Here is a 25,245-nt window from a genome sequence, read left to right as displayed (position 1 = left end):
TTGTTATGGTTACTTATGCTTCCCACATACAGAAATGTCTTCCACATGGTTCTCTGTAAAACATAATCTTCACTATTCTTTTCAATTGCCTGAGCAAGCTGTGGAAACAACAACAACTGATGTTTAGACATATTATGACTTTTCTATATTTCTGTTAAACTTTTAATGGGCCATAGAATAATAAGGAAAAAAAAATCATTGATAGATAAATCAATACAAATATAGTCCAATGACATTTAAATGTAAATTTTAGTAGTTTAAATTGTTAGTCTGCTTAAGTCGATCTAATTAAGATCTTCGTTTGGTGCTTTGGGTGCTTTTTGACAATGTTTTAAACCATTAAATGTCCTGTGCTTCTCACATTATGGAGATTGATTGGCCTGGCTGATCTCTTGTACAAAGTTCTGCAATTAGGAACCCCAGGGTCACCATTTGTTCTGTGTGTGGCTTGCAGTACCGCACACTCTTACTTTCTATCCCTCTGTCCCCTCTCCCCTCCCTGACTGCTGATCCATGACTCTCAGACCTGTCAGTCATCCTGTACAGGTGCTTGTGTGTACTTGTGTATGTGTGTGTGTGCGCGCGTGTGCGTGTCTGACCACAATCAATCTGCATTCTTGTCCATGTCATGCCTCTCTAAATGTCTGCTTTTGTCATCCTTTCTGCTTGTGCCATTTGTCCTTATGTTGAATGGCTGTGTGTAGCCCTCCCGCAGACGCCCCCTCCAGCACAGCTTCAGTATGGACTGTCTGTCTGCGTCTGCTGCTCCTCGCCCTCCACAGCAACCTTTTGGTTCCCAGATCTCCCTTTGCATCCTCCAGCCTGAGATGTCTGCCTCTTCTTTGGGGTCATGCAACAAAACCATTATTAATCAGTCACCACACATGCAGTCCCAGCTAACGCTACAGCAGAACACTCATACTCAGACCCCTGCAAATGCACAACAGCTTAACATTTATCCACAGACCCAGCATTTCCCACAAACTCAGCCCCAGCTTCTGCTTCAGCCTTTACCGCTACACTGCTCCCTGCTGTTGCCCCAGGGTCCCTGGAGGAGCCCCTATATACCCCCCAGTACCACAAAGCCTGCTTTCTTCAACCCCCACTATCCAACCATGCAGCAGCTGAGGCTGACCCACGTGCACTGCAGACCCTCACAGGCAGGTGTGCTAGGACTGTTAGCAGGGCATGCCAGGGTTTTACTTTAAGGTGGCGTCACACTAGCTGTCTCCAAACAACTCGATTTTGGCCGAGGATATCACACGTACCAAATGTTTTGCAGAAATCTCGTTCTCTGCAATCAGAGGTATGCAACACTTGCTGGTTCAGAATGGTTGAGGGGGTAACAGACATACACCGATCAACCAAAAAATTCAAACCACCTGCCTAATATTGTGTAGGTCCCCCTCGTGGCGCCAAAACAGTGCAAAACCTCATCTCAGAATGACATTCTGAGATACTATTGTTCTCACCACAATTGTACAGAGCGGTTATCTGAGTTATTGTAGACTTTGTTAGAACCAGTCTGGCCATTCTCTGCTGACCTCTCTCATCAACAAGCACCATTCGGAGTAAATTCTATAGACTGTTGTGCGGGAAAATCCCTGGAGATCAGAAGTTATAGAAATACTCAAACCAGCCCGTCTGGCACCAACAATCATGCCACGGTCCAAATATCAGAGATCACATTTTTTAGCCGTTCAGATGGTTTTTGTGAACATAAACTGAAGCTTCTGACCCGTATCTGCATTATTTTATGCACTGTACTGCGGCCACATGATTGCCTGATTAGATAATTGCATTGATGATTGTTGGTCCCAGAGGGGCTGGTTTGAGTATTTCAGTAGCTGATGATCTCCTGGGTTTTAACACACAACAGTCTCCTAGAATTTACTCCAAAAACAAAAACAAAAATCCAGTAATGGGCAGTTCTGTGGACTGAAACACCTTGTTGATGAGCGAGGTCAACAGAGAATGGCCAGACTGGTTCGAACTTGTATGAAGTCTTCAGCAACTCAGATAATCGCTCTGTAAAATTGTGGTGAGAATAATAGCATCTAAGAATGCCATTCTGATATGCAGGTTGGTGCTGTTTTGGCGGCTCAAGGGGGACCTACACAACATTAGGCAGGTGGTTTTAATATTGTGGCTGATCGGTGTGTACTGTAGACTCTCCACGACTTTCTTTCTCTCTGATTCCCTGTAACGTGGAGCTCTCAAAATAACTCCAGGAGTACCGTGGGTACATAAACTGTTGTAATGGAGTGATTTAGGATGCGATTTATAGAGTAACTTTACTTTGTGAATGTGTATGATTGTGTAATTATCCCCATGAGGCTTGGTACACAATGAATATATCCATGTGCAGCTTTCAATGAGTTAAGGATTTATGTTCAACATAGCTTTCTGATTTTATTAGTCATTTTTGTGTAGAAGATCCCCAGAAAAACACTTTGTGAAAGAATCACAATGGATTATGATCACCGTTTGTGATGTAATACGGCTGTGAGCGTGATTGCTGATGAAAACGTTCAGATCAGCATGATGTCTTGTCAATTCATTGGTCACTTGACGACCGCAAGCGACAGAGCAATTTTTTTTCTCAAACAAGCTTGATCAGTTTTTGCAGTATTCTGATCCATTTAATTCAGTCCAGACGGTCAAGGGATTAACAACCTCCCGCTGGCAGACTCTAATCCGAGCTCCGTCTCTCACCTAATGGCTGGCGATTATACAAATTAATTTTATGCTTGAAAATCACTGGAAAAATCGACTAGTGTGATGCTGGCTTAAGTCTCTTAAGATTTGCATAGATGCTTTTATCTTAGCATGCAATTTTAGCTGCAGGTGAGATGTTACTACACAATGATTATAAAAGGGCATAGAGCAGAGTTAATCTCACTCTTACTGACTCAACTGCCTTTGACTCTATGTGACCCTTCAGGCTTTTACTCTGACTCTCATTACACTACAGCTCTTTACTCTGACTTCCAGTGACTCTACTTTCTTTGAATCTATGTGACCCTACAGTGCTTTACTCTAATTCCCAGTGACTCCACAGCCCTATATTCTGACTCCCAGTGACTTATACACTCAGTAACCCTACAGACTTTACTCTGACTGTCAGGAACCCTACAGCCCTTTACTCTGACTCCCACTGAATCTATTGTCCTATACTCTGAATCCCAGTGACTACTGCCTTTGACTCTCAGTGACCCTACTGCCCTTTACTCAGACTTTGCAACCCTACAGCTCTTTACGCTGACTCTCAGTGACCCTAGAGCCCTCTACTCTAACTCTTGATTACCCTGCAGCCCTTCAGTTTCAATCCCAGTGACTCTATTGCCTTTGATTCTTAGTGACTCTACAATACTTTATTCTGACTCCCAGTGGACCTACAACATTTTCTCTAATGTCCAGTGACCTGTTTAGTGATGATCACAGATGTTTTTTAGCTGAAAACGAGTGTAGGGAAAATTGCATGTTGCCTCTCCAACGCATGTAAACTTAATATACTTGCACTGTGTGGCAGACCAGATGTTTATCGCGTATTGACTTGCAATAAACATGGTGTGTGGTTGTGTGAATTTCCAATTGTGTATCAGAAACAGCTGTATCAACCCCCATGAGCCTTTTCTAAAACAACACACTTAACAAAAGGAAATTGGTTCTGAAGGAAACGATTTTTAGAAATTGATTCTACAGGGGTTGTTCTTGTACTAAAGAAAATGAATCCCATCACTGTCTCATGTTTGGAGGGTTCTGAAATGTTTCAGCCAATTAAAATGAACTGAACTGCTTCCCCTCCAATTGCAACCCCTTTCTGTGCAAATGTTTTGTCTTAGTTTTTATCAGCCACTTTTCTCCCTCTGTTTCTTTTTTCTCCTTTACTCATCTGGAGCTGTGGTCAGTCAACTCTCTTTATGAAAGGGTTTATAAGGTATATCAGTACATTTTCTGTTTGCTGCCCACGGCTGAGCATGGAGTATTCCAACCAGTCAGATGAGGACTGCCTCCTGTCAATCAGCATTCATTCTCCAATCCAACCTCCTTATATCTAATACCCCTCCCCTCCTCTCCTTCTACCATGTATAAATGAAATAACATTTAAGAAATAACTTGTGCATTTGGATTAATGTTTAACTAACTGCTTGCATTTTAAGATTGAGCATTTTATTTAATTTTTCCATTAACAGCCTGAATTCACACAAAATGCAAGGATTTTGTGTGTCCAGTGAACAGATTTTTAACAGCATCTGCTAACCTAAAGATTGACTGGTTAGTGTTTACTAGTACCATAACAAAGATGTGTGTATGATTACAGCCCAGCCGACCTGGTTATCCAAGTCCTCGTTCCAGTGAAGGATTTTACCCCAGTCCTCAGCACATGGGCCAGCACAATCATTATCAGGTACAGTACTTGTATTAATCAATTACATAATGTTTGAATGTTTATGAAGAGTATAAGTTTGAATAATATGTGCATTAATTGTGTATTTCTCTGGAATCTGTAGATGGCAGGGCACTCTGGCCCACACAGCTTGCTTTCCGTTCCTGGCAGCATGTATCCTCAGGCGGCAGGGACAGGACTTGATCCCCATGATAGCTGGAACCATCGTAGAGGTGCTCAAGATCACATGTGGAACCCCAGCATGGAGGTTAGAAGAGAAAAGTCTGCATAATCCTTTCTGACTGCTCTGTTCCAAAACCTAGTGAGCTGTCAACATAGACAGCGTTTTAAGGCAGCATAAGCGTGCTTCCATTGAAGGCTGTTCCAGACAGTTGGCAGCTTTTGCTGCCTTAAGATACCTCATTTTGGCCAGCATTGCATACATCTTTAATAAGTCATTCATAATATATTGAGAAAATTTCAATTTTCATCCAAAATGAAACAATGTTGCTGCCCATGAAGAGCATCATAGATCAGTCATTTATGTGGTTCCATTTCTATTTTGGTGCTGTTACTAGGTCAGGCAATGTAATCAGTAGATAGTGAGGCTGCTTACTAATGTTTTACAACCAAGCGGTTGACTGCAATAGTTTTGTTTTTGCTCATCATATCTGTTTTGTAATATGTGCTCCACCATCACTCTCTACTGTTTACATTGCCTAACCTTGAATAAATTAGGTGTATGCCTGGCTAAATAGATGACTCTTTAGTCTATACTTAAACTGAGTGAGTGTGTCTGCATCCCGAAGTTTAGGAGTCAAATAGGAAAAGGATCTATCTCCTTTTGTGGATTGTGATATTCAAGAACTATTAACAAGTAAGGATTTTGTGATCGTAATGAACATGATGGAATATAGCATGTCAGAAGGTCACTTAAGTACTGTGGAGCTAGATCATACAACACTTTGTGTAGTTAACAGAATTCATTAGATCGAAGTCATATTTCTTTGATCTACTCAGTACTCTGGCAGCTGCATATTGAACCAACTGAAGTTTATTTATTGAACTTGCTGGACATCATCCCAGTAATGCATTACAATAATCTAGCCTTGAGTTCATGAACACATGAATTTTCATCAGCAACAGAGAACATATTTCTGAGGTGGAAGAATAACACCCAAGTTCTTCGCTGTAGAAGACGATGTAACCGTACATCCATCGAGAGTCAAAATTATATTTTTGCGGCTTATTTTTAGAGGTTTCTGGTGCAATAATTAGTACCTAGTTTTGTCGGAAATTATTATAAGGAAATTTCTGGCCATCCAATCTTTGATTACATTGATGCACTCAGAGAATTGTGAATTTTCGTAGGTTTAGAAGAAGTTGGGTATCATAGGCATAGTGGAAACTTATTCCATGATTCCTGATAATATCTTCCAGAGGAGGCATGTATAAGGAGAAAAGCAGAGGCCCCAAAACTGATCCCTGCTGCACTCCATACTTATGTTTGATTTGACAATTCCTCATTTATACATTCAAAGTGGTAGCAGTCTAAATAATAAGCAGATAAAAAGGACCCAAACCATGCTATGCATGTCCTCTAATGCCAACATTATTCTCCAGACTATTCAAGAGAATGTTGTGATCTTTTGTGTCGAAACATACAAATCTGTGTCTATGTTTATCAGGATGGAGTTGCTTTGCGTTGTGGTCTGTCTCAGCTGATGGAAGAACAGTTGTTACTGCAACAGCAGCAGATGGATGATGATCAGCGCTGGTTGGAGCAGGAGGAGAGACTACTGGTACTGATCCCTCCCACCTTTAACTTTTGTGCCTCTCCCTCACATATGTGTATTCTTCTGTTCCCTCTCCTCTTCCTATTCCTTTCCTATTCCTTTTCTTTCCTTGCCGCCTTCTTTTTTCCTCTCATCTCCTCATCACTTCCCTTCCCTTTCCTCTTGCTCTTCCTATTCATTTACTCTTCCTGTCCTCTTTTAGATACTTTTTTGTGAATCATTGCAGTGTATATTTTTAGCTGCAGCAATAATATAATATTCCAAAAATTTATTTTCTTATTTGTTTGAGAAAAAGTGTCTCCACCAATTGTGATTTCCAGCTTTATTTATTTGAAAACAAAGCGGACTTTACAATTAACATTTCAAGTGTTTACAGATTGTATTGCTGTCTAATTTAAACATTGTTATTAAACACATCTTAACTTAAATTCAGCTGTAATGAGATTTTTAACACAAACAATTTAGCATTGTTGCAAAGAACAATATGCATTCATAGGAATTGTGTTATTGGGCACTGATATGTGTGGATATGCATGTCTATATGTGAATTATGTATGGGTGTATTTGTACAAGTATGTGTGTGCATTTGTGGTATGCCAAGTTTTGGCTTCCATTCTCCGTCATTTGTATCTTCACTTTGTCATTATGTTCAGTCTGTCTCACAGAAAGTCTCTTTCAGCTTCCTGTACCAACTAAAATGGGTATTCAGAGCTTAACCACAGCAAGCAACATTCATTCTGCTTAAAGTCTTGCTACTCACAAACAACTTGGTTGAAAAGTAATGTCAGCTCAATATTCACATGCCCATATAAAGCATATTTTTCTCAGATTTTCTTTGATGCTGTGAGTGGATGATTGTAGTTTTGATCCAGGTTTTTTGATATGGGTGCAGTTTTGAGGAATTCCTCAGTAATGAAAGGTTTTGTTGGCACTGAGGCATGAGATGGGTAAACTCAGCCTGACCTGCTTCTGCTAAAAGTTAAATCGCTCATCAGAGGAAGTTTTCATCTCTTAATTTCTTGGTAGAGATGGGAACAAACAGGAGAAAAACATATTATATTGATATTTGGGTTGTAATGTGATTCTGTAAGTTTAGTGTATTGTGATTCAAAATGGCTAAATATTGCAATCTTTTGGTCACTTATTTCCCAGTCATATTCACTGGACTTCTATACTTTGCGAATTAAGCTTTTAACCATTGTGCATAGGCATGTCATTGTCAGTAAAAAAATGTAAATAAAATTAATTGAGGAAATGGTGAAACTTGATTCCAGCATGTATATCATTACATGAAATACTTGGTACTATAGATTTACGAAAGATTTGTATGAACAGTCTTACTAATAAATTGAAGTAAATAGGAGGAAGTAGAGCAGAAAAAGGGTTTGGCTTTGCTGAGTCCAGGCTTGTTGGGTATGAGTGAGTGAGTGAGTGAGTGAGTGAGTGAGTGAGTGAGTGAGTGAGTGAGTGAACACAAAACTCCATAAGATGTTGGCTAATAGAGAAAAATAACCTTGGGAGAAACCAGGATCACTGTGAGGGCCAGTTCCCCAGCATGAATATAATCTCAATATTAGTTATTTATGTGCAGTGCAGGTCATGTTTTAAGATTAGCAAACTAAGTAAGTGTTAAGGTCCAGAGTTTAATACTTACTACAATACATACTATATGATAGTCTATGTATTCCATTTGAAGAGTGTAGTCTATCAGTAAACAAAGGTGATGCAGGAAGGGATCAATGAAGTGCATTCCAGTTCTGCCAGCAGATCATTTCGGTGAGGTTCGGTAGGGTCCATCCTAAGTCCAAGGTTCAGGCAGTGGCATATGAAGGATCCGATGTCTTACAGTTGGAGTTAGCATCAGTTCATCCTCTGAAGTCCATCGTAAAGAATTTAAGTGATGTGTGGCTAGCACAGGTTGCATTTAGTCGTCATCACTCAGACACATAGCTGTGGAGTTCGACACCAAGCAGGAAAGGAGCAGGAACTGACCTTAAACCCGGGATATGAATTCTTAGGTTGAGACTTGGAAACAAATAGAATTAGCGTAGATTAGCGTAGATTAGCGTAGAATTAGTGAAGATGCCATATAATTTTATGCAATTTTATGCAGAGTTATAGGTCGTGATGGATGTTTCTGGTTCCGGCAGACCTAGCTAAAGCAGCCTAATTGTGAGTTGATGGATAAATTGGATGTATGCCTGGCTTAATAGATGAGTCTTTAGTCTAGACTTAAACTGAGAGAGTGAGATGTATTATCATGAGGCAAAAAATTGCGATACTTTTACATTTCAATTGCACAAAAAGAGAGAAAAAGAGAGCTGGGGAATGAGCGAGATAGATGGGGGAAAAGTAAAGAGGAGGGAGTAGAGCAGAAAAAGGGCTTGGCTTTGCTGAGTCAAGGCTCGTTGGCTGTGAGTGAGTCAGTGTGTACATAAACATGTCTCAGAATTGCAGGGAAACTGGAGACGAGTCAATCTGCACACATTTTGACTTATCTCTCACTCTCATAAAAACACTTGCTTAATGGAGATCCACTCCGTGTTCTGCTCCATGTTTAAGAAACGCCAGAGAGAAACACGCACAGGAATAGCTGGGAAGATGCAGGACTTCAAATGCTGCTTCGGAAAACTGGTGTGGTAAACTTTGATGAAAGGGGAGGGGAGGTTACCATTTCATTTTAGCTTTGTTTAAGGACCAGATTGATTTAATTAGTGGATTTAAGTGTGTACTCAGGGGTGCATGGTTGAACTCTGATTGTAATTCATCTCTGAAGAAACCTAAACTGACATGGACTTTCATACTCCTTTGAAAACCTCAAAGGACTATGAAATGTGTCATTATTGAAGTGCTGGCTTGCTGTAAATGCTCAGTTGATTTAGCTGCAGTTTTGAGACATTTCTGAGAATGCACAATATGGATATGATATACAGTATATAGGCTCAGTTCAGATCTGATTGTAATTGCTTTTGTGAAGTATCTAATAAGTGTATTGGGGATTAAACTTCATCTTTACACAATAACAGTTTCTAAATAGGATCAAATATACCCTTACTACAAGGAGCCAATTTTTGTTTTAATGTTGAGGAAACATTGGAAATGAAGCAGAAAAAACCTTCAATCTGCATAAAGTGCCTGTGAAAGAAAACATTAGATGTTGTAGACCTGGTGATATTTGCCAGAGATATCTAGATATTTTTGATGAATCAAAGCATAAAGTAATTTGAATGGGAGAAAAAACAGAATAAGTTTGTGCAGTTATGTGTTCAACAAACCATATGATGTGATTTATACACAGTGAGATGCGTGATCACATGAATACTTATAACAGATGCCAGACATGATTTTGTCTCTGAGGGATCAGGTTTGACATTTTCTCTTTGTGTGTGGTAGAAGCCTGATGGCAGAAGTTCCAGAGGCAGCATTGACCGTGATGATGGAAGTCTACAGGGACCAGTGAGTTTCTTTTGAATGTTTTTTTTTTTTCTCTTTTGTTGAAATGATCAATCTTCAGAAACATACAAAATTCTCAATGAAATTTAATGTTGCGCAATATCAGTTAAAGTAATAGATCACCCAAAAATTGAAAATTCTCTAATCACTTACTCACACTCATGCTGTCCCAGATGTATATTACTTTTTTCTGCTGCTGGACATAGATGAACATTTTTAGATGAATATAATTTAACTCCTTTTTCGATTACACTTCCTAGTGCTTGACATGCACAGAGCACTAGTTGGCATTATAGGAGGTGTAATCGAGCTTGAAATTACGATCGCAAATGAGACTGCTGGCAAGATTCATAGTGAAAAAGGAATTACATTTTGGTCTGTTCTCACCCAAAACTGATTGGAATGCTTCAGAAGACATTAAATAAACCACTGGAGTCATAAATTATTAAATGATGAGATCATTTTTATTTTTGGGTGAACTGTCCCTTTAAGGTTAGTTTTCTTGTCTTAGTCTTATTTTGTAATCAGTCTTTGGGCAATGGTTTTCCTGTGTTTCTTGAAGGAATAAAATACAATTTGTAGAAGAATATACAAGTTGCCTCCAAGCTCTGAAATCAAGAGCTGCGACTGAGAGTTAATCATCTGATCAGGTCAAGTTAAACATAGTGGTGATTAAGCTCATGCTCATATATAATATCATTTACTGCAGAGGGGCGTGAACTCTTGCTGTGCGGGAATTCTGTACATGCAGTCTGCAGAGGAATTTCACGTTAAAGTTTTCAGGAGATTAAAGGTTATTTGTGAAGATTAGGTAATCATTGCTATACAGTTGTCAAAATGGCTACTCTCTTGTACAGTGAACATACAGTGGGATTCAAAAGTCTAAAGCCACATTACAAATTTTGTTTTTCTTTCTTAGTTTAAACCTGGAAATATATAGACTGTTCAGGGTTCTGTAAAAATGTAAATAAAGAAAAGTTATGACAATGTAACCGGTCCTGCTCAATCCGCTCCGAACGGGATTCGAACCGGGCTCTCCGGTGTGGGAGGCAGGCGCGCTAACATGGAGGCTAAAGGCTACAGCATATAGCATCAGTCGCTAGTGTGCCTGTTGAGGCCAGTGGAGTGAGTTTTACATACTGCACAGCTACCTACCAGCTGGCTACAGTTACACCAATATGAAGAACAAATATTTTAAGATTTTTTACTATTTCTAGGTCACTAATCAGATAAGCAAATTAGTCACAATAACCTTGTTATCTCTTTGGGTCAGATTTCCTTGCTTCCATTAAAGCACACTAGATGCTCTTTGGAACATTCTTAAATCATACTGGGAAAACATGGATCAGGTTTTGCACAATACTTGAGGGACTTTAAAGCAAAATGGATCTTCAAATCAGTGAAATAAATGTAGGACCAAGGATAAGTGCTCTTTGTGGAGAAACAGTAGTCTCAAGCTGTAGTGGACACTCAAAAAACCCAATCTGCACACTCAAATGTTAATAAAGAACCACCATAGAACTTTACTAGTTTCTTTAAAGGGATAGTTACAAATCTCTCATTATTTACTCACCCTCATGATATCCCAGATGTGTATGACTTTCTTTCTTCACATTTGAAGAATAGCTCAATAGGTCCTTATAATGCAAGGGAATGGAGATTTTGAATTGAAGCTCCAAAAATCACAGACAGTCAGCATAAACGTCATCCATAGGACTCCAGCAGTTAAATGAATGTCTTCTAAAGCGATACGATCACTTTTGGTGTGAATAAAATCCATATTTAAGTACTTTTTAACTATAAACCATTGCTTCCAGTAAGCTTCAGGTGTGGGTGGAGTTCAAGTGGTCTCTCGTGTGACGTATTCACATTGCGATGATACAGAGGTAATCTCACATTCTCCACTCGGTTGAGACATCCAGGAGAAGCACACGAACGCACCATTGTGAGTAAAGAAATGGATAAATACAGATCTAGACCAAAAGCAACCAAGCTACTATACAGCGTTCATCCTACTCACTTGTAAACAGCACTGCTCTTCCGGCTGTATTGCACATGCCTCCGTTCACACATATTTAAAATGCCAATGCGATTACGTCACACTCGCTTACCGCTGCAGAATGGAAGCATGATTTAGAATTTAAAAATACTTCACTATTTATCTTTTGTGCACCAAAAGCAATCATATTTCTTTAGAAGACATTATTTTAACAGCTGGTGTCGTATGGATGGCGTTTATGCTGACTGTCTGTGATTTGTTTTTTTTTGGAGCTTCAATTCAAAATCTCCATTCACTTGCTTTATAAGGACCTACTGAGCTAAGATATTTTTCTTCAAATGTGTTCTGGTGAAGAATGTCATATACACCTGGGATATCATGACGGTGAGTAAATAATTAGAGAATTTTAATTTTTGCATGAACTATCCCTTTAAGCTTGACTGCTGTAGCGTAAAGTCCCGAGTGTGCTTTTCGGATCGTATTCTGCCCGGTTGACCGCCTTGCATTTCAAAGTATACTCCTCTGACCAAGAGCGAATACGAATGTATTTGATGCATGCCCACTACTACTGCTTTATGATACTCTTTTAGCTGTCAACAGCAGGCACATGCACGGATGATGCGCACAGACAAGGACTGTCCCCGTTTTGAGAAAATCTGGGCTGTGTGCTGATGATAAAATTTGCGTCACGCATACTGTACGCAGAGCGAACATCAACACAGACAACCAAAGGATTATTTGGCCTTCGGGCTTCAGCAAACAACTAAAGAGCAATTATTGTCACGCAACATGTTGCGTCTCATTCTATTCATCTGCCGTTTTGCATAAAGTTGCTGTGATGTCAGTAGTGCTAAGTGATGTAGTGCAGATTTTTAAATGTGTTTCATCTGTACCATGATCTGTATCGAGCTAATCTCATGAGAGAAGCTCTTTTCAGCTACGTGTTTGTCTGCAATAGTGGTTTAGTGTGCCTGTTCTGTCCCATTGGGCTGTCCTCTTTGATTCTCTGTGGTCTTGGTGTGTGTCTGTGTGTGTCTGTGTGTGTCTGTGTGTGTGTGTGTGTGTGTGTGTGTGTGTGTGTGTGTGTGTGTGTGTGTGTGTGTGTGTGTGTGTGTTGGCATGTCAGGCATCCAGGCTACTCCCCACCCACACCACAACAACACATGGCACAGTCTGTCTTGGCTCCTGCATATTTTTAACTTTCTGTGTTGTTTACAGACTGGAAACCAGCACATTTATCAACCTATAGGGAAGGCAGGTGAGTTTTTTTTATTATTATTGTTGTTTATATATTTAAGTTCTATTTCATGTAATTATGAAATTGTTTAAGTACTTTCAGGGATTTGTAGAGAAGTGCAAATGTTTTTTAAGCAGGCCCAAATGTAATCTGCAAGCTTTTTTCAGATTATTTTATTTATTATTTCTGAAGAAATCATATCTGAAAGCGTAATCAAATTTGTTACAATATAAGCAAGTGGCATCTCTCAGAGGATGAGTTGAATTTTGTGAATGCCAGTTTATAAGTGACTCTGGAACAATGTAGAGGAAAATACGTTGCTGTTATTCTGTTTCTTGGAAGAAAAACTATCAAGTCCACCAAACATTAATTCCATCTGAGGTTTTTTGGTCATTTTTGCATCTGTTGTGACAGCATTTAGCTTTGCAATAATGCACTTACATAGAAAAAAACCAACTATTTTTTGCTTGCCTTCTTTAGAGCACGCAGCACCACCTAAAAAGCCTCCTCGGCCTGGAGCTCCCGGCCACCCCGCAGGTGTCTCTGGTCTCAATCCAACAGATAGATACAATGAAGGCGTGAAGGTATCAGAACTACCACACAGCAAACACCAATAATAAACAGAGCCTTAAGGCCTATTCACAAGTCCTAAACAAATAGACTTACTCTTCTACAATGGCAAACCTGATGTAAGAACAGAAAAAAATATATATTTCTCTGTATTATCACTGTAACGTGTTGTGAGACAAACAGTTGTGTCTGGTGTGAATAGGTCCATAGGAATCCAGTGTACTTTTCAAAATCTTGTTCGCAATGAATATTCATTCTCGGTGTGAATAGACCTTTACTTTTACTGATTACATTAAAATCTTAGGTGCCTTTAAAATTGTAAGGCTCATGACAGTTTTTGCCAAGGCATATTTACTGTACACACATGCATGGAAAATAGCTCTATTTTGGATAAGCATTGTCCCTCTGCAACTTTACAATAATCACTGCTTGCTGTTTTTAAACCACATAAAGTTTTAGTCCTACCAAATCCACACACACACTGGAAAACTTGTAAGTTCAGCATCTGTATGGGTTGCCTTCAGGAGCAGCTAGCATACCAACAGATACAGTTTGCCAAGCCTCATTAAAATCATCCTCATTCCTCAAACCCCTTTCACAAACACACACACAATTGCTCTGCATGGTCTCCCATAAAATGATCCCTGCACACCAAGAGCCCAGCAGTTTCCATTCCATTGTGTTTTCCTGATGCTTTGTGTCAGTGTGCTGGGGGTCTCGCAACCGAAAGCAGAAATGCAGTGCAGAATGGAAAATATAATTAGAAAAAATACCCACATAATTGTAGTCTGCTTTGCAAATTGATTGTTGTTGTTTTTTTTTTTATATAGTTTTAAGAGTTTGACATGCGTGTTTGTCTGGTCAGTTGAAAATCCACAGTTTAATATGAGATTGGATTAACTTGCACTCTAAATATAATAGAAACTCCAAGTGAGTTTGGTCAGTAGAAAATTCACATTTATCTAAAGGGGGAGATCCCCCAAAATTAATATCCTGTCATCATTTAGTCACCCTCATATTGTTCCAAACCAGTATGACTTTCTTTTTTTTATTATATGTTAGCCTTAGTCACATTCTCTTCCATTGCATTTATTTGTTTTTCTCCATACAATGAAAGTGAATGGTGACTGAGGCTAACATTCTGCTTAACATCTGCTTTTGTGTTCCTTGGAAGAAAGAAATGGGGGTTCGGTTTCGGAACAGCATGAGGGTGAGTAAATAAAAAAAAATATATAAAAATAAAAAAAAATATCCATCCATCCATCCATCCATCCATCTTCAACCGCTTATCCGAAGTCGGGTCGCGGGGGCAGCTGCTCCAGCAGGGGGCCCCAAACTTCCCTATCCCGAGCCACATTAACCAACTCTGACTGGGGGACCCCGAGGCGTTCCCAGGCCAGTGTGGAGATGTAATCTCTCCACCTAGTCCTGGGTCTTCCCCGAGGCCTCCTTCCAGCTGGACGTGCCTGAAACACCTCCCTAGGGAGGCGGCCAGGGGGCATCCTTACCAGATGCCCAAACCACCTCAACTGTCTCCTTTCAACGCAAAGGAGCAGCGGCTCTACTCCGAGCTCCTCACGGATGACTGAGCTCCTCACCCTATCTCTAAGGGAGAAGCCCGCCACCCTTCTGAGGAAGCCCATTTCGGCCGCTTGTACTCGCGACCTAGTTCTTTCGGTCATGACCCAACCTTCATGACCATAGGTGAGGGTAGGAACAAAAATTGACCGGTAGATCGAGAGCTTTGCCTTTCGGCTCAGCTCTCTTTTCGTGACAACGGTGCGATAGAGCGAGTGCAATACCGCCCCCGCTGCCCCGATTCTCCGGCCAACCTCCCGCTCCATTGTCCCCTCACTCGTGAACAAGACCCCCAGGTACTTGAACTCCTTCACTTGGGGCAAAACCTCATTCCCTACCTGGAGTAAGCACTCCATCGGTTTCCTGCTGAGAACCATGGCCTCAGATTTAGAGGTGCTAATCCTCATCCCAGCTGCTTCACACTCGACTGCCAAGCGATCCAGTGAGAGCTGAAGGTCACGGACCGATGATGACATGAAGACAACATCATCTGCAAAAAGCAGCGATGAGATCCCCAGCCCACCGAACCGCACACCTTCCCCACCCCGACTACGCCTCGATATCCTGTCCATGAATATCACAAACAGGATTGGTGACAAAGCGCAGCCTTGGCGGAGACCAACCCCCACATGGAATGAACTCGACTTCGTGCCGAGGACCCGGACACAGCTCTCGCTTTGGACGTACAGGGATTGGATCGCCCTAAGAAGGGATCCCCCCACCCTGTACTCCCGCAGCACCTCCCACAGTCTCTCCCGGGGGACCCGGTCATACGCCTTCTCCAGATCCACAAAACACATGTAGACCGGATGGGCATACTCCCAGGCCCCCTCCAGGATCCTTGCGAGAGTAAAGATCTGGTCCGTCGTTCCACGGCCAGGACGAAAACCGCATTGTTCCTCTTCAATCCAAGGTTTGACAATCGGCCGAACCCTCCTCTCCAGCACCTTGGAGTAAACTTTACCAGGGAGGCTGAGAAGTGTGATACCCCTGTAGTTGGCACACACTCTCTGATCCCCCTTTTTGAAGAGGGGAACCACCACCCCGTTCTGCCACTCCTTAGGCACTGTCCCAGATTTCCACGCAATGTTGGAGAGGCGTGTCATCCATGACACCCCCTCCACATCCAAAGCTTTCAGCATTTCTGGTCGGATCTCATCAATCCCCGGGGCTTTGCCACTGCGGAGTTGTTTGACTACCTCAGTGACCTCCCCCAGGGAAATAGAATCTGAACCCCCATCATCCTCCGGCTCTGCCTCTACCATAGAGGGCGTGTTGGGATTTAGGAGTTCTTCAAAGTGTTCCTTCCACCGCCCAATAACCTCCTCGGTTGAGGTCAACAGCGTCCCATCTTTGCTGTATACAGCTTGAATGGTTCCCCGTTTCCCCCTCCTAAGGTGGTGGACGGTTTTCCAGAAGCACTTTGGTGCGGACCGAAAGTCCTTCTCCATGGCTTCTCCGAACTTTTCCCACACCCACTGCTTTGCCTCCCTCACGGCCGAGGCCGCAGCCCTTCGGGCCTGTCGGTACCCTGCAACTGCCTCCGGAGACCTCCGGGACAACAAATCCCGGAAGGCCTCTTTCTTCAGTCGGACGGCTTCCCTGACCACCAGTGTCCACCACGGTGTTCGAGGGTTACCACCCCTTGCGGCACCTAAAACCTTGAGGCTGCAGCTTTCCACCGCGGCTTCGGCAATGGAAGCTTTGAACATTGCCCACTCCGGTTCAATGTCCCCAACCTCTGCAGGGATGCCTGAAAAGTTCCGCCGGAGGTGTGAGTTGAAGATCTCGCGGACAGGGACCTCCTCCAAACGTTCCCAGTTCACCCGCACTACTCGCTTGGGCTTCCCAGGTCTGTCCAGAGTCTTTCCCCACCCCCTGACCCAACTCACCACCAGATGGTGATCGGTTGACAGCTCTGCCCCTCTCTTTACCCGAGTGTCCAAAACATATGGCCTCAGATCCGACGACACGATTACAAAATCGATCATCGACCTTCGGCCTAGGGTGCTCTGGTACCACGTACACTTATGAGCATCCTTATGTTCGAACATGGTGTTTGTTATAGATAATCCATGACTAGCACAGAAGTCTAATAACAAACATCCACTTGAGTTCAGATCAGGGAGGCCGTTCCTCCCAATCACGCCTTTCCAGGTGTCCCTGTCATTTCCCACGTGTGCGTTGAAGTCACCCAGCATCGCTATGGAGTCCCCTACTGGGGCCCTATTCAGGACTCCATTCAGGGTCTCCAAGAAGGCCGAATACTCTGAACTGCTGTTCGGTGCATATGCACAGACAACAGTCAGAGTTTTCCCCCCCACAACCCGTAGGCGTAGGGAGGCGACCCTCTCGTCCACCGGGGTAAACTCCAACGTAGTGGCGCTCAGCCGGGGACTCGTGAGTATCCCCACACCCGCCCGTCGCCTCACACCCTGGGAAACTCCAGAGAAGAATAGAGTCCATCCCCTATCCAGGAGTACGGATCCAGAGCCAAAACTGTGCGTCGATGTAAGCCCCACCAGATCCAACTGGTAACGCTCCACCTCCCTCACTAGTTCCGGCTCCTTCCCCCCCAGTGAGGTGACATTCCACGTCCCCAGAGCAAGCCTTTGCTGCCCGGGTCTGGTCCGTCGAGGCCCACGGCCTTCACTGCCGCCCATATGGCAGCGCACCCGACTCCTGCGGTTCCTCCTCGCCGACGAGCCCTCCATCTGGGCCTGGCTCCAGACGGGAGCCCCGGGCTTCCTCCGGGCAGGGTAACTCCTCCTCTTGCCGTTTTATCCATGAGTCATTGTGAACCATTCTTAGTCTGGCCCCTCACCTGAGACCACTTTGCCTTGGGAGACCCTACCAGGAGCACATGGCTCCAGACAACACAACCCTCAGGATCATAAGGGCACACAAACTTCTCCACCACGATAAGGTGCTGGTTCCCAGAGAGAAAAAAAAAAATAAAATAAATACAAATATATATATATATATATATATATATATATATATATATATATATATATATATATATATATATATTATTTTTTTTTTTGGGTGAACTACCTCTTTAATTTAAATTCAGTTCAGTTTTTCAGCGCTAAACTCTTGCAACATTTTCAGTAAGCAGAAAACAAACAAACATGAGATTGAAATATATTGACATACACATATTAAGGCAGTAACTCCAGGCTGTTTTCACCTTCTCTCTTTTTTGCAGCATGCAGATGTAAAGTTGTATTTATTAATCCCTTTATTTCTTTTTCTTTTTCTATGCACTCTTCTCCCTTTGCTCTGTTCCTCTGCCCTTCCTCTGTTGCACTGTTTCTGCACTGGTAGCCCTGGAGGGTAAGACCACCTGTAGATTCAGTGTTATGTCTCTGTCTGTGTTTGTGCCCTCTTTAACCAGTTGCTATGTCATTACTCAACCATATCATTTAGAATCATAACTCAATGATGTACATAACGGAACTTAATGGGCTGTGTAGATCTGTGTCTCGGTGAATGTCATTTGTTTAGACTGAGATAAGATGTGCTTCTAGGTTTTGTGCTTTTATAGCACTATCTAGTGGAGGCTATGGGTCATTTGGTTGGGGTAGATGTGATTTTTGGGTTTGCTGGCTTGTTGAGTAAGATAGTGTTTTAAATCTCACTAATGGGAGCCTGTAAGGACATGGACGTTTTCATTGAAATATTGCTTCATTGTCTCTGGCTGGGGCTATTTTCTTAACTTTTTTGTTTTGTTTTGCTTTGTTATTTATATATTTATTTTTTCATTTTGTTGTCATATCATGATTTGTGTTAAAATCAAGGGTATACAGAAGGATATCAAGTCAGCTCAGTTTTGAAAGTGGTGACGGGTCTCCAGAAATTGCTTGTGCTGCCACCTAGTGTCAAGCATGAAACTTAAAGCTGAAGTATTTAACTTGTGTTCAAAGCCATTCATAGGATCATTTTCTCAAAAACTGTAAGCACAGTGTCTCCGTGGCGCTATAAAAGTTTATCCCCTCTATACAAACACAATGACACTGACACGACCAGTGGCATTTATTTTTCCATTATTTTTTATTTTGGGGCGGCTGTGGCTCAGGTGGTAGAGCAAGTTGGCTGCCAATCGCAGGGTTGGTGGTTTGAATCCTGGCCCACACGACGCCTCATGCCGAAGTGTCCTTGGGCAAGACACTGAACCCCAAGTTGCTCCCAATGGCAGGCAAGTGCCTTGCATGGCAGCTCTGCCGCCTTTGGTGTATGAGTGTGAATGGGTGATTGGGACACAGTGTAAAGCGCTTTGGTAACCTCTAAGGTTAAAAATTCCATTTGGTGGCGCTTGTGTTGCAGAAATCACATACTTCAACCTTAACAGTAGCATGATACAACCTTAATAAAAATTCTAAATCCTTATTAATGTAGGAGTTAGAACATCTATATGTTTATATCCATACATACTGTACATTTAAATGTTCATTAAGTCATATTGAAATTCTGTTCATACATTTGAAAACATATTTTCTGTCCATTTAGATTCAGCCCCAGGAGATCAACCCGCCCCCAACAGCTAACTTGGATCGGTCCAATGATAAGGTGTATGAAAATGTGACGGGGCTGGTAAAGGCTGTGATTGAAATGTCCAGTAAAATCCAGCCAGCTCCCCCAGAGGAATACGTCCCAATGGTGAAGGTATGACAGAATATTATAGGTCCCCTGCCTGAATTTATGCCAGTGTGATTTGATTCTGTTTGCTTGTTTACCGAAGAGCTATGGCAAAAATATGATGGTGATGAAAATATACATTTTAGGGTAGGATTCACAAAATTATTGTACTTTGAGAGGGTTATTGTGTAGTTTTTGCACATTCTCTGCATGACAATTTGTGTGTGTTTCAGGAAGTGGGATTAGCATTGAGAACACTGCTGGCCACTGTGGATGAGACAATACACATACTGCCAGCTCACACACACAGAGAGGTAAACGCATGCACAAACGAACCCTAAATGCCCTCATATACACTACCAAACCTCATGCTCAATTTCCTTTCTGCCAGCTCAGCTAACCGTAGTCTCACATTGCCAGTTTTTTTTATACAAACAAATTTAAATAATAACGCAGAAGTCTCTGCAAAAAGTTGTCCGGATAACTCTGGAAAAAATCAGAAAATGTATATTCACTATGTGACCAGAATTTCTGCCCATCTAAAATAAATAGGTACAGATTATGACGTGAAAATACACAGTTCTGCACATGAATATCTAGTTTACTTGCTACTAGGGCTACCCCGACCAAATATTTTCCTAGTTGACTAATAGTCATTAGTTTAAGTTTAGTTGTCACACGTTTATGATAATCATTTAATTGCTTAAATATATATTTTTTGGGGGGCATTTTTAGTTTCAGGGCTGAGACAGAATGTTATAAGTACAGAGAAATACTAAACCGTAATAATGAGCCTTTCAAATATAAATTTTACAAGTGCACACACACACATTGTGAGCCGCAGCGACACCAGCAAAAGCGGTAATGATTCTGAATGTGTTGGGAAAACCAGCAAGTTGACTGTCTGAACATTTATAGAGAGAAATGCACATTAGGGTTGCGCCGACTGACAATGATCTCGGGATCTATGATGGTCAGAGTGATCACCAATAGCTGATGCCTTTGATGTCAAGAAGATATTTGGCTTGTTTTCCCATTAATCTATTAAATTATTATTAGGCTATTTTATATTAGGCTTATTATCAAATTAGTATTACAAATAATTTTCCCGTTGACACACAAACACACGCTTGAATAAACACACTTTATTATACTATTAAGAACAGATACCATAAAAGGTGTCCATGCGCATGTATGACACGCTATTCTCCGCGGCATCCACGCATAACTCGCCACGTGCCCCACCGAGAGAGAACCACATTATAGCGACCACGAGGAAGTTACCCAATGTGACACTAACCCTAACCCTGCTTAATGAAAATTACTCCATTGGACCACCTAGCATCCAATCCATTTATCTGATGCAGATCACTGAAGAAACTGAATATAAACCCTTACAATAAGTGCAACTGATGCACATGGACTACGACAAGCCCTGAGGGGAAAATACACAGAGCGCACACACACAGATACCCCCGTTGTGGCAAAGTCACTTGGAATCAAGTAATAAATCACATGTTTTAAATTTGCTGCCCAACATTAGCTTATTCACGGAAGTGAACTACATATAAATTTGCGTATAGCACTTGTGCATATATTTACATTTACGTGGCCAAGTGTAAATACAATGCGCTTATTTAATTGGATGGCAGTCAGATCAATAAAAACGTGTGAAGTGACAGAGTGTTAATACCACTACTCTTTCTCCTCCTTTGCAGATCGAAATGGCTCAGAAGCTTCTAAATTCCGACTTGGCAGAGCTGATAAATAAGATGAAGTTAGCTCAGCAGTACGTCATGACCAGCCTGCAACAGGACTATAAGAAACAGATGCTAACAGCTGCACACGCACTCGCTGTGGATGCCAAAAACCTGCTGGATGTGATCGACCAGGCCAGGCTGAAGATGTTGGGCCAAGCACGGCCGCATTAGCCCTGGGCTTAGGCCGCATTAGGAATAAGGCACGAGGACACCAACGTACATTATGGCAGCACAGCAGACTGACGCCCCAGAAACACACCAGCACAGACTTGGGCTCCCTGCACTCATTCACTGACCCTCCACATTGTAGAATACTGGTGCTTATGAAGAGGGCTCTGGATTTATTTAATGGATGAGCCAGACTGGACCGGACGCATCAAGACTGAAGACATGTAATGACTGGATCTCTTCCAGAGCATTCTGGCCCCTTCAATAAAGAATTTGTGGGACTGGGTGATCTGCTTTAAGCAGATGGTGACTGGAAGCCGAGGAGGTGATCTGAGGATCTGGGGCTGCTCTGAGCTTTTAAAAGTATCTGGAGGATAAGAGACACTCTTACACTGTATCTAATATGTCTGTTTCGTTGACAAATCCGAGCTCAAAGGTCAGATCACACAAATCTAGATTAAGCTCAGATTGGATTCTGGTTGTAGAATCATAAATGTTGAGACTCTAAGTTTTGCACAGTAGAACTTGAGTTGAGTCTGGATTTGCAAGGTTTCTTGAGACTTTTTTGCATTGCAGACTCAACACTTCTCCCTAGGACTGAGAAGGAGAGTGTTGTATATTTGGCCTTTGTGCCACCTAGAGGTAAAATAAAGCTATTACTGAATTCAAAGAAATTGGAGTTGTCCTATTTCCTGTGAAGTTTTGAATAAGATCATTATAGTGGGCAAATGTGCTGAGAAATATCTGTAATTCTCCAGTGAATATCCACCATGACAGTGTTACAATATGCTTTCAATTTAGAGAGATTATTTATCTCACACATTAGGGTTTTATATATATATATATATATATATATATATATATATATATATATATTACAGTATCTCACAAAAGTGAGTACACCCCTCACATTTTTGTAAATATTTGATTATATCTTGATTATATTCACTGAAGAAATGATACTTTGCTACAATGTAAAGTAGTGAGTGTACAGCTTGTATAACTTGCTGTCCCCTCAAAATAACTCAACACACAGCCATTAATGTCTAAACCGCTGGCAACAAAAGTGAGTACACCCCTAAGTGAAAATGTCCAAATTGGGCCCAATTAGCCATTTTCCCTCCCCCTTATCACGTGACTCGTTAACTCTGAGGATCTGAAAAAAAGAATAGTTGCTCTACATAAAGATGGCCTAGGCTATAAGAAGATTGCCAAGACCCTGACACTGAGCTGCAGCATGGTGGCCAAGACCATACAGCGGTTTAACAGGACAGGTTCTACTCAGAACAGGCCTCGCCATGGTCGACCAAAGAAGTTGAGTGTATGTGCTCAGCGTCATATCCAGAGGTTGTCTTAGGGAAATAGACATATGAGTGCTGCCAGCATTGCTGCAGAGGTTGAAGGGGTGGGGGGTCAGCCTCTCAGTGCTCAGACCATACACCGCACACTGCATCAAATTGGTCTGCATGGCTGTCGTCCCAGAAGGAAGCCTCTTTTAAAGATGATGCAAAAGAAAGCCCGCAAACAGTTTGCTGAAGACAAGTAGACTAAGGACATGGATTACTGGAACCATGTCCTGTGGTCTGATGAGACCAAGATAAACTTATTTGGTTCAGATGGTGTTAAGCGTGTGTGGCGGAAACCAGGTGAGGAGTACAAAGACAAGTATGTCTGGCCTACAGTCAAGCATTGTGGTGGGAGTGTCATGGTCTGGGACTACATGAGTGCTGCTGGCACTGGGGAGCTACAGTTCATTGAGGGAACCATGAATGCCAACATGTATTGTGACATACTGAAGCAGAGCATGATCCCCTCCCTTCGGAGACTGGGCCGCAGGGCAGTATTCCAAAAAATATCTGACCCGTTGAGGCATGGATTCAACAAGATGTCTGAAGATGTTCTATGGTATCTGGCACCAAGACGTTAGGAGCAGATCCTTTATGTCCTGTAAGTTGAGAGGTGGGGCCTCCAAGGATCGGACTTGTTGGTCCAGCACATTCCATAGATGCTCAATTGGATTGAGATCTGGGGAATTTGGAGGCCAGGTCAACACCTTGAACCCTTTTTCATGTTCTGCAAACCATTCCTTAAAATTTTTTGCAGTGTGGCAGGGCACGTTATCCTGCTGAAAGAGGCCACTTCCATCAGGGAATACAGTTGCCATGAAGGGGTGTATGTGGTCTGTCACAATCTTTAAGTAGGTAGTATGTGTCAAAGTAACATCCACATTAATGCCAGGACCCAAAGTTTCCCAGCAGAACATTGTCCAGAGCATCACACTGCCTCTGCTGGCCTGCCTTCTTGCCATAGTGCATCCTGCTGCCATCTTTTCCCCAGGTAAACGACACACATGCACCCAGCTGTCCACGTTGAAAAACAATGTTGGCCATGATAGAAAGGTGTCACAACACACAGTGAATCGCAGCTTGCTGCATATGGGGCTGCGTAGTCGCAGTCCAGTAAGAGTGCCCATGCTGACCCCTGTCCACACCCGATAGCACCTACACCCAGATCCTTATACTTGCCTATTTTTCAAGCTTCCAACACATGAAATTCAAGAAATTACTGTTCACTTGCTGCCTAATATATCCCACCCCATGACAGGTGCCATTGTAACAATATAATCAATGTTATTCACTTCACCTGTCAGTGGTTTTAGTGTTGTGGCTGATCAGTCAGTGTGTGTGTGTGTGTGTGTGTGTGTGTGTGAGCGTGTATTTATCACTTTGTGGGGACCAAATGTCCCCATAAGGATAGTAAAACCTGAAATTTTTTACCTTGTGGGGACATTTTGTCGGTCCCCATGAGGAAAACAGCTTATAAATCATACTAAATTATGTTTTTTGAAAATGTAAAAATGCAGAAAGTTTTCTGTGAGGGTTAGGTTTAGGGGTAGGGTTAGGTTTAGGGGATAGAATATAACGTTTGTACAGTATAAAAACCATTATGTCTATGGAAAGTCCCCATAAAACATGGAAACACTACGTGTGTGTGTATTGCGGTTAGATTATTCTATTATATAAAACATAATATAATATACCAGAATACAACAAATCATCCATTAAAAATATTAAATTAAAGATACAGAAAAATTATGCACTTTAAATTATCAATATTATTTGTGATGATTTATTGGTACATGGGCATATTTGTTTCCATGAGTGATGAAGGACTTGAGTTTGATTCCCTGAGGAGCAGAACGGAGAGCCAATGCAATAAACTGCTGCAATGACCTACAGAGAAATGTGCACTAGAGAACACTGTTGTCCAAGGCAACTGCCTATATGTCAGGATCTGCCACTTAGAAAACTATACACCAAGCTAAGTCTGACCAATTAGAGACAAGGGCAATACAGAGACATTATCATTCCCAACACAGGGGTTACAGAAATGCAATATGATGATTTAAAAATAAAAGTAATGCAATTAGATGGTAAGAATTTGCTCATATTTATGCATATGGTCTATGGCAGCAGAATCTGTTGTGTAATCAAGAAGGAATCTCAAAACCAAGCTAATATAAAAACCTGTATAATAATAAAAAAAAGGCTTACGTTGTTTAATCCTTTATTTAATCCCCTACCCTATTTAAATGCACAATCCAGAAAAATAATGTATTGTAAAAATGTAGAGGGGTTGAAACTCCAGAGGAA

General features: G+C 41.8%; 1 protein-coding gene across 9 annotated transcripts in view; it reads left to right on the top strand.

Moving 5' to 3' along the window:
* LOC127658442 (focal adhesion kinase 1-like) overlaps positions 1–22,256 on the top strand; it is a 36,622-nt gene extending 14,366 nt beyond the window's left edge. For 3 of the 9 annotated variants that reach the window (XM_052147743.1, XM_052147744.1, XM_052147745.1), the window contains 11 exons: positions 525–546; positions 705–1,160; positions 4,325–4,411; positions 4,515–4,658; positions 6,079–6,192; positions 9,580–9,642; positions 12,857–12,896; positions 13,356–13,459; positions 19,536–19,691; positions 19,898–19,978; positions 21,383–22,256. In XM_052147743.1, coding sequence (XP_052003703.1) covers positions 525–546; positions 705–1,160; positions 4,325–4,411; positions 4,515–4,658; positions 6,079–6,192; positions 9,580–9,642; positions 12,857–12,896; positions 13,356–13,459; positions 19,536–19,691; positions 19,898–19,978; positions 21,383–21,595 — 1,480 coding nt within the window. In that variant the 3' untranslated portion in view covers positions 21,596–22,256. Of the gene's footprint in view, positions 1–524; positions 547–704; positions 1,161–3,901; positions 3,941–4,324; positions 4,412–4,514; positions 4,659–6,078; positions 6,193–9,579; positions 9,643–12,856; positions 12,897–13,355; positions 13,460–19,535; positions 19,692–19,897; positions 19,979–21,382 lie in introns of all 9 variants that reach the window. The other 6 variants (XM_052147738.1, XM_052147741.1, XM_052147746.1 and 3 more) reach the window with 3 other exon arrangements.
* Positions 22,257–25,245: the final 2,989 nt, after the last annotated feature.

This window comes from Xyrauchen texanus, chromosome 17 (genome assembly GCF_025860055.1).
Source record: "Xyrauchen texanus isolate HMW12.3.18 chromosome 17, RBS_HiC_50CHRs, whole genome shotgun sequence".
NCBI classification, from domain to species: Eukaryota; Metazoa; Chordata; class Actinopteri; order Cypriniformes; family Catostomidae; genus Xyrauchen; species Xyrauchen texanus.
This window is presented reverse-complemented; position numbering and strand designations above follow the sequence as displayed.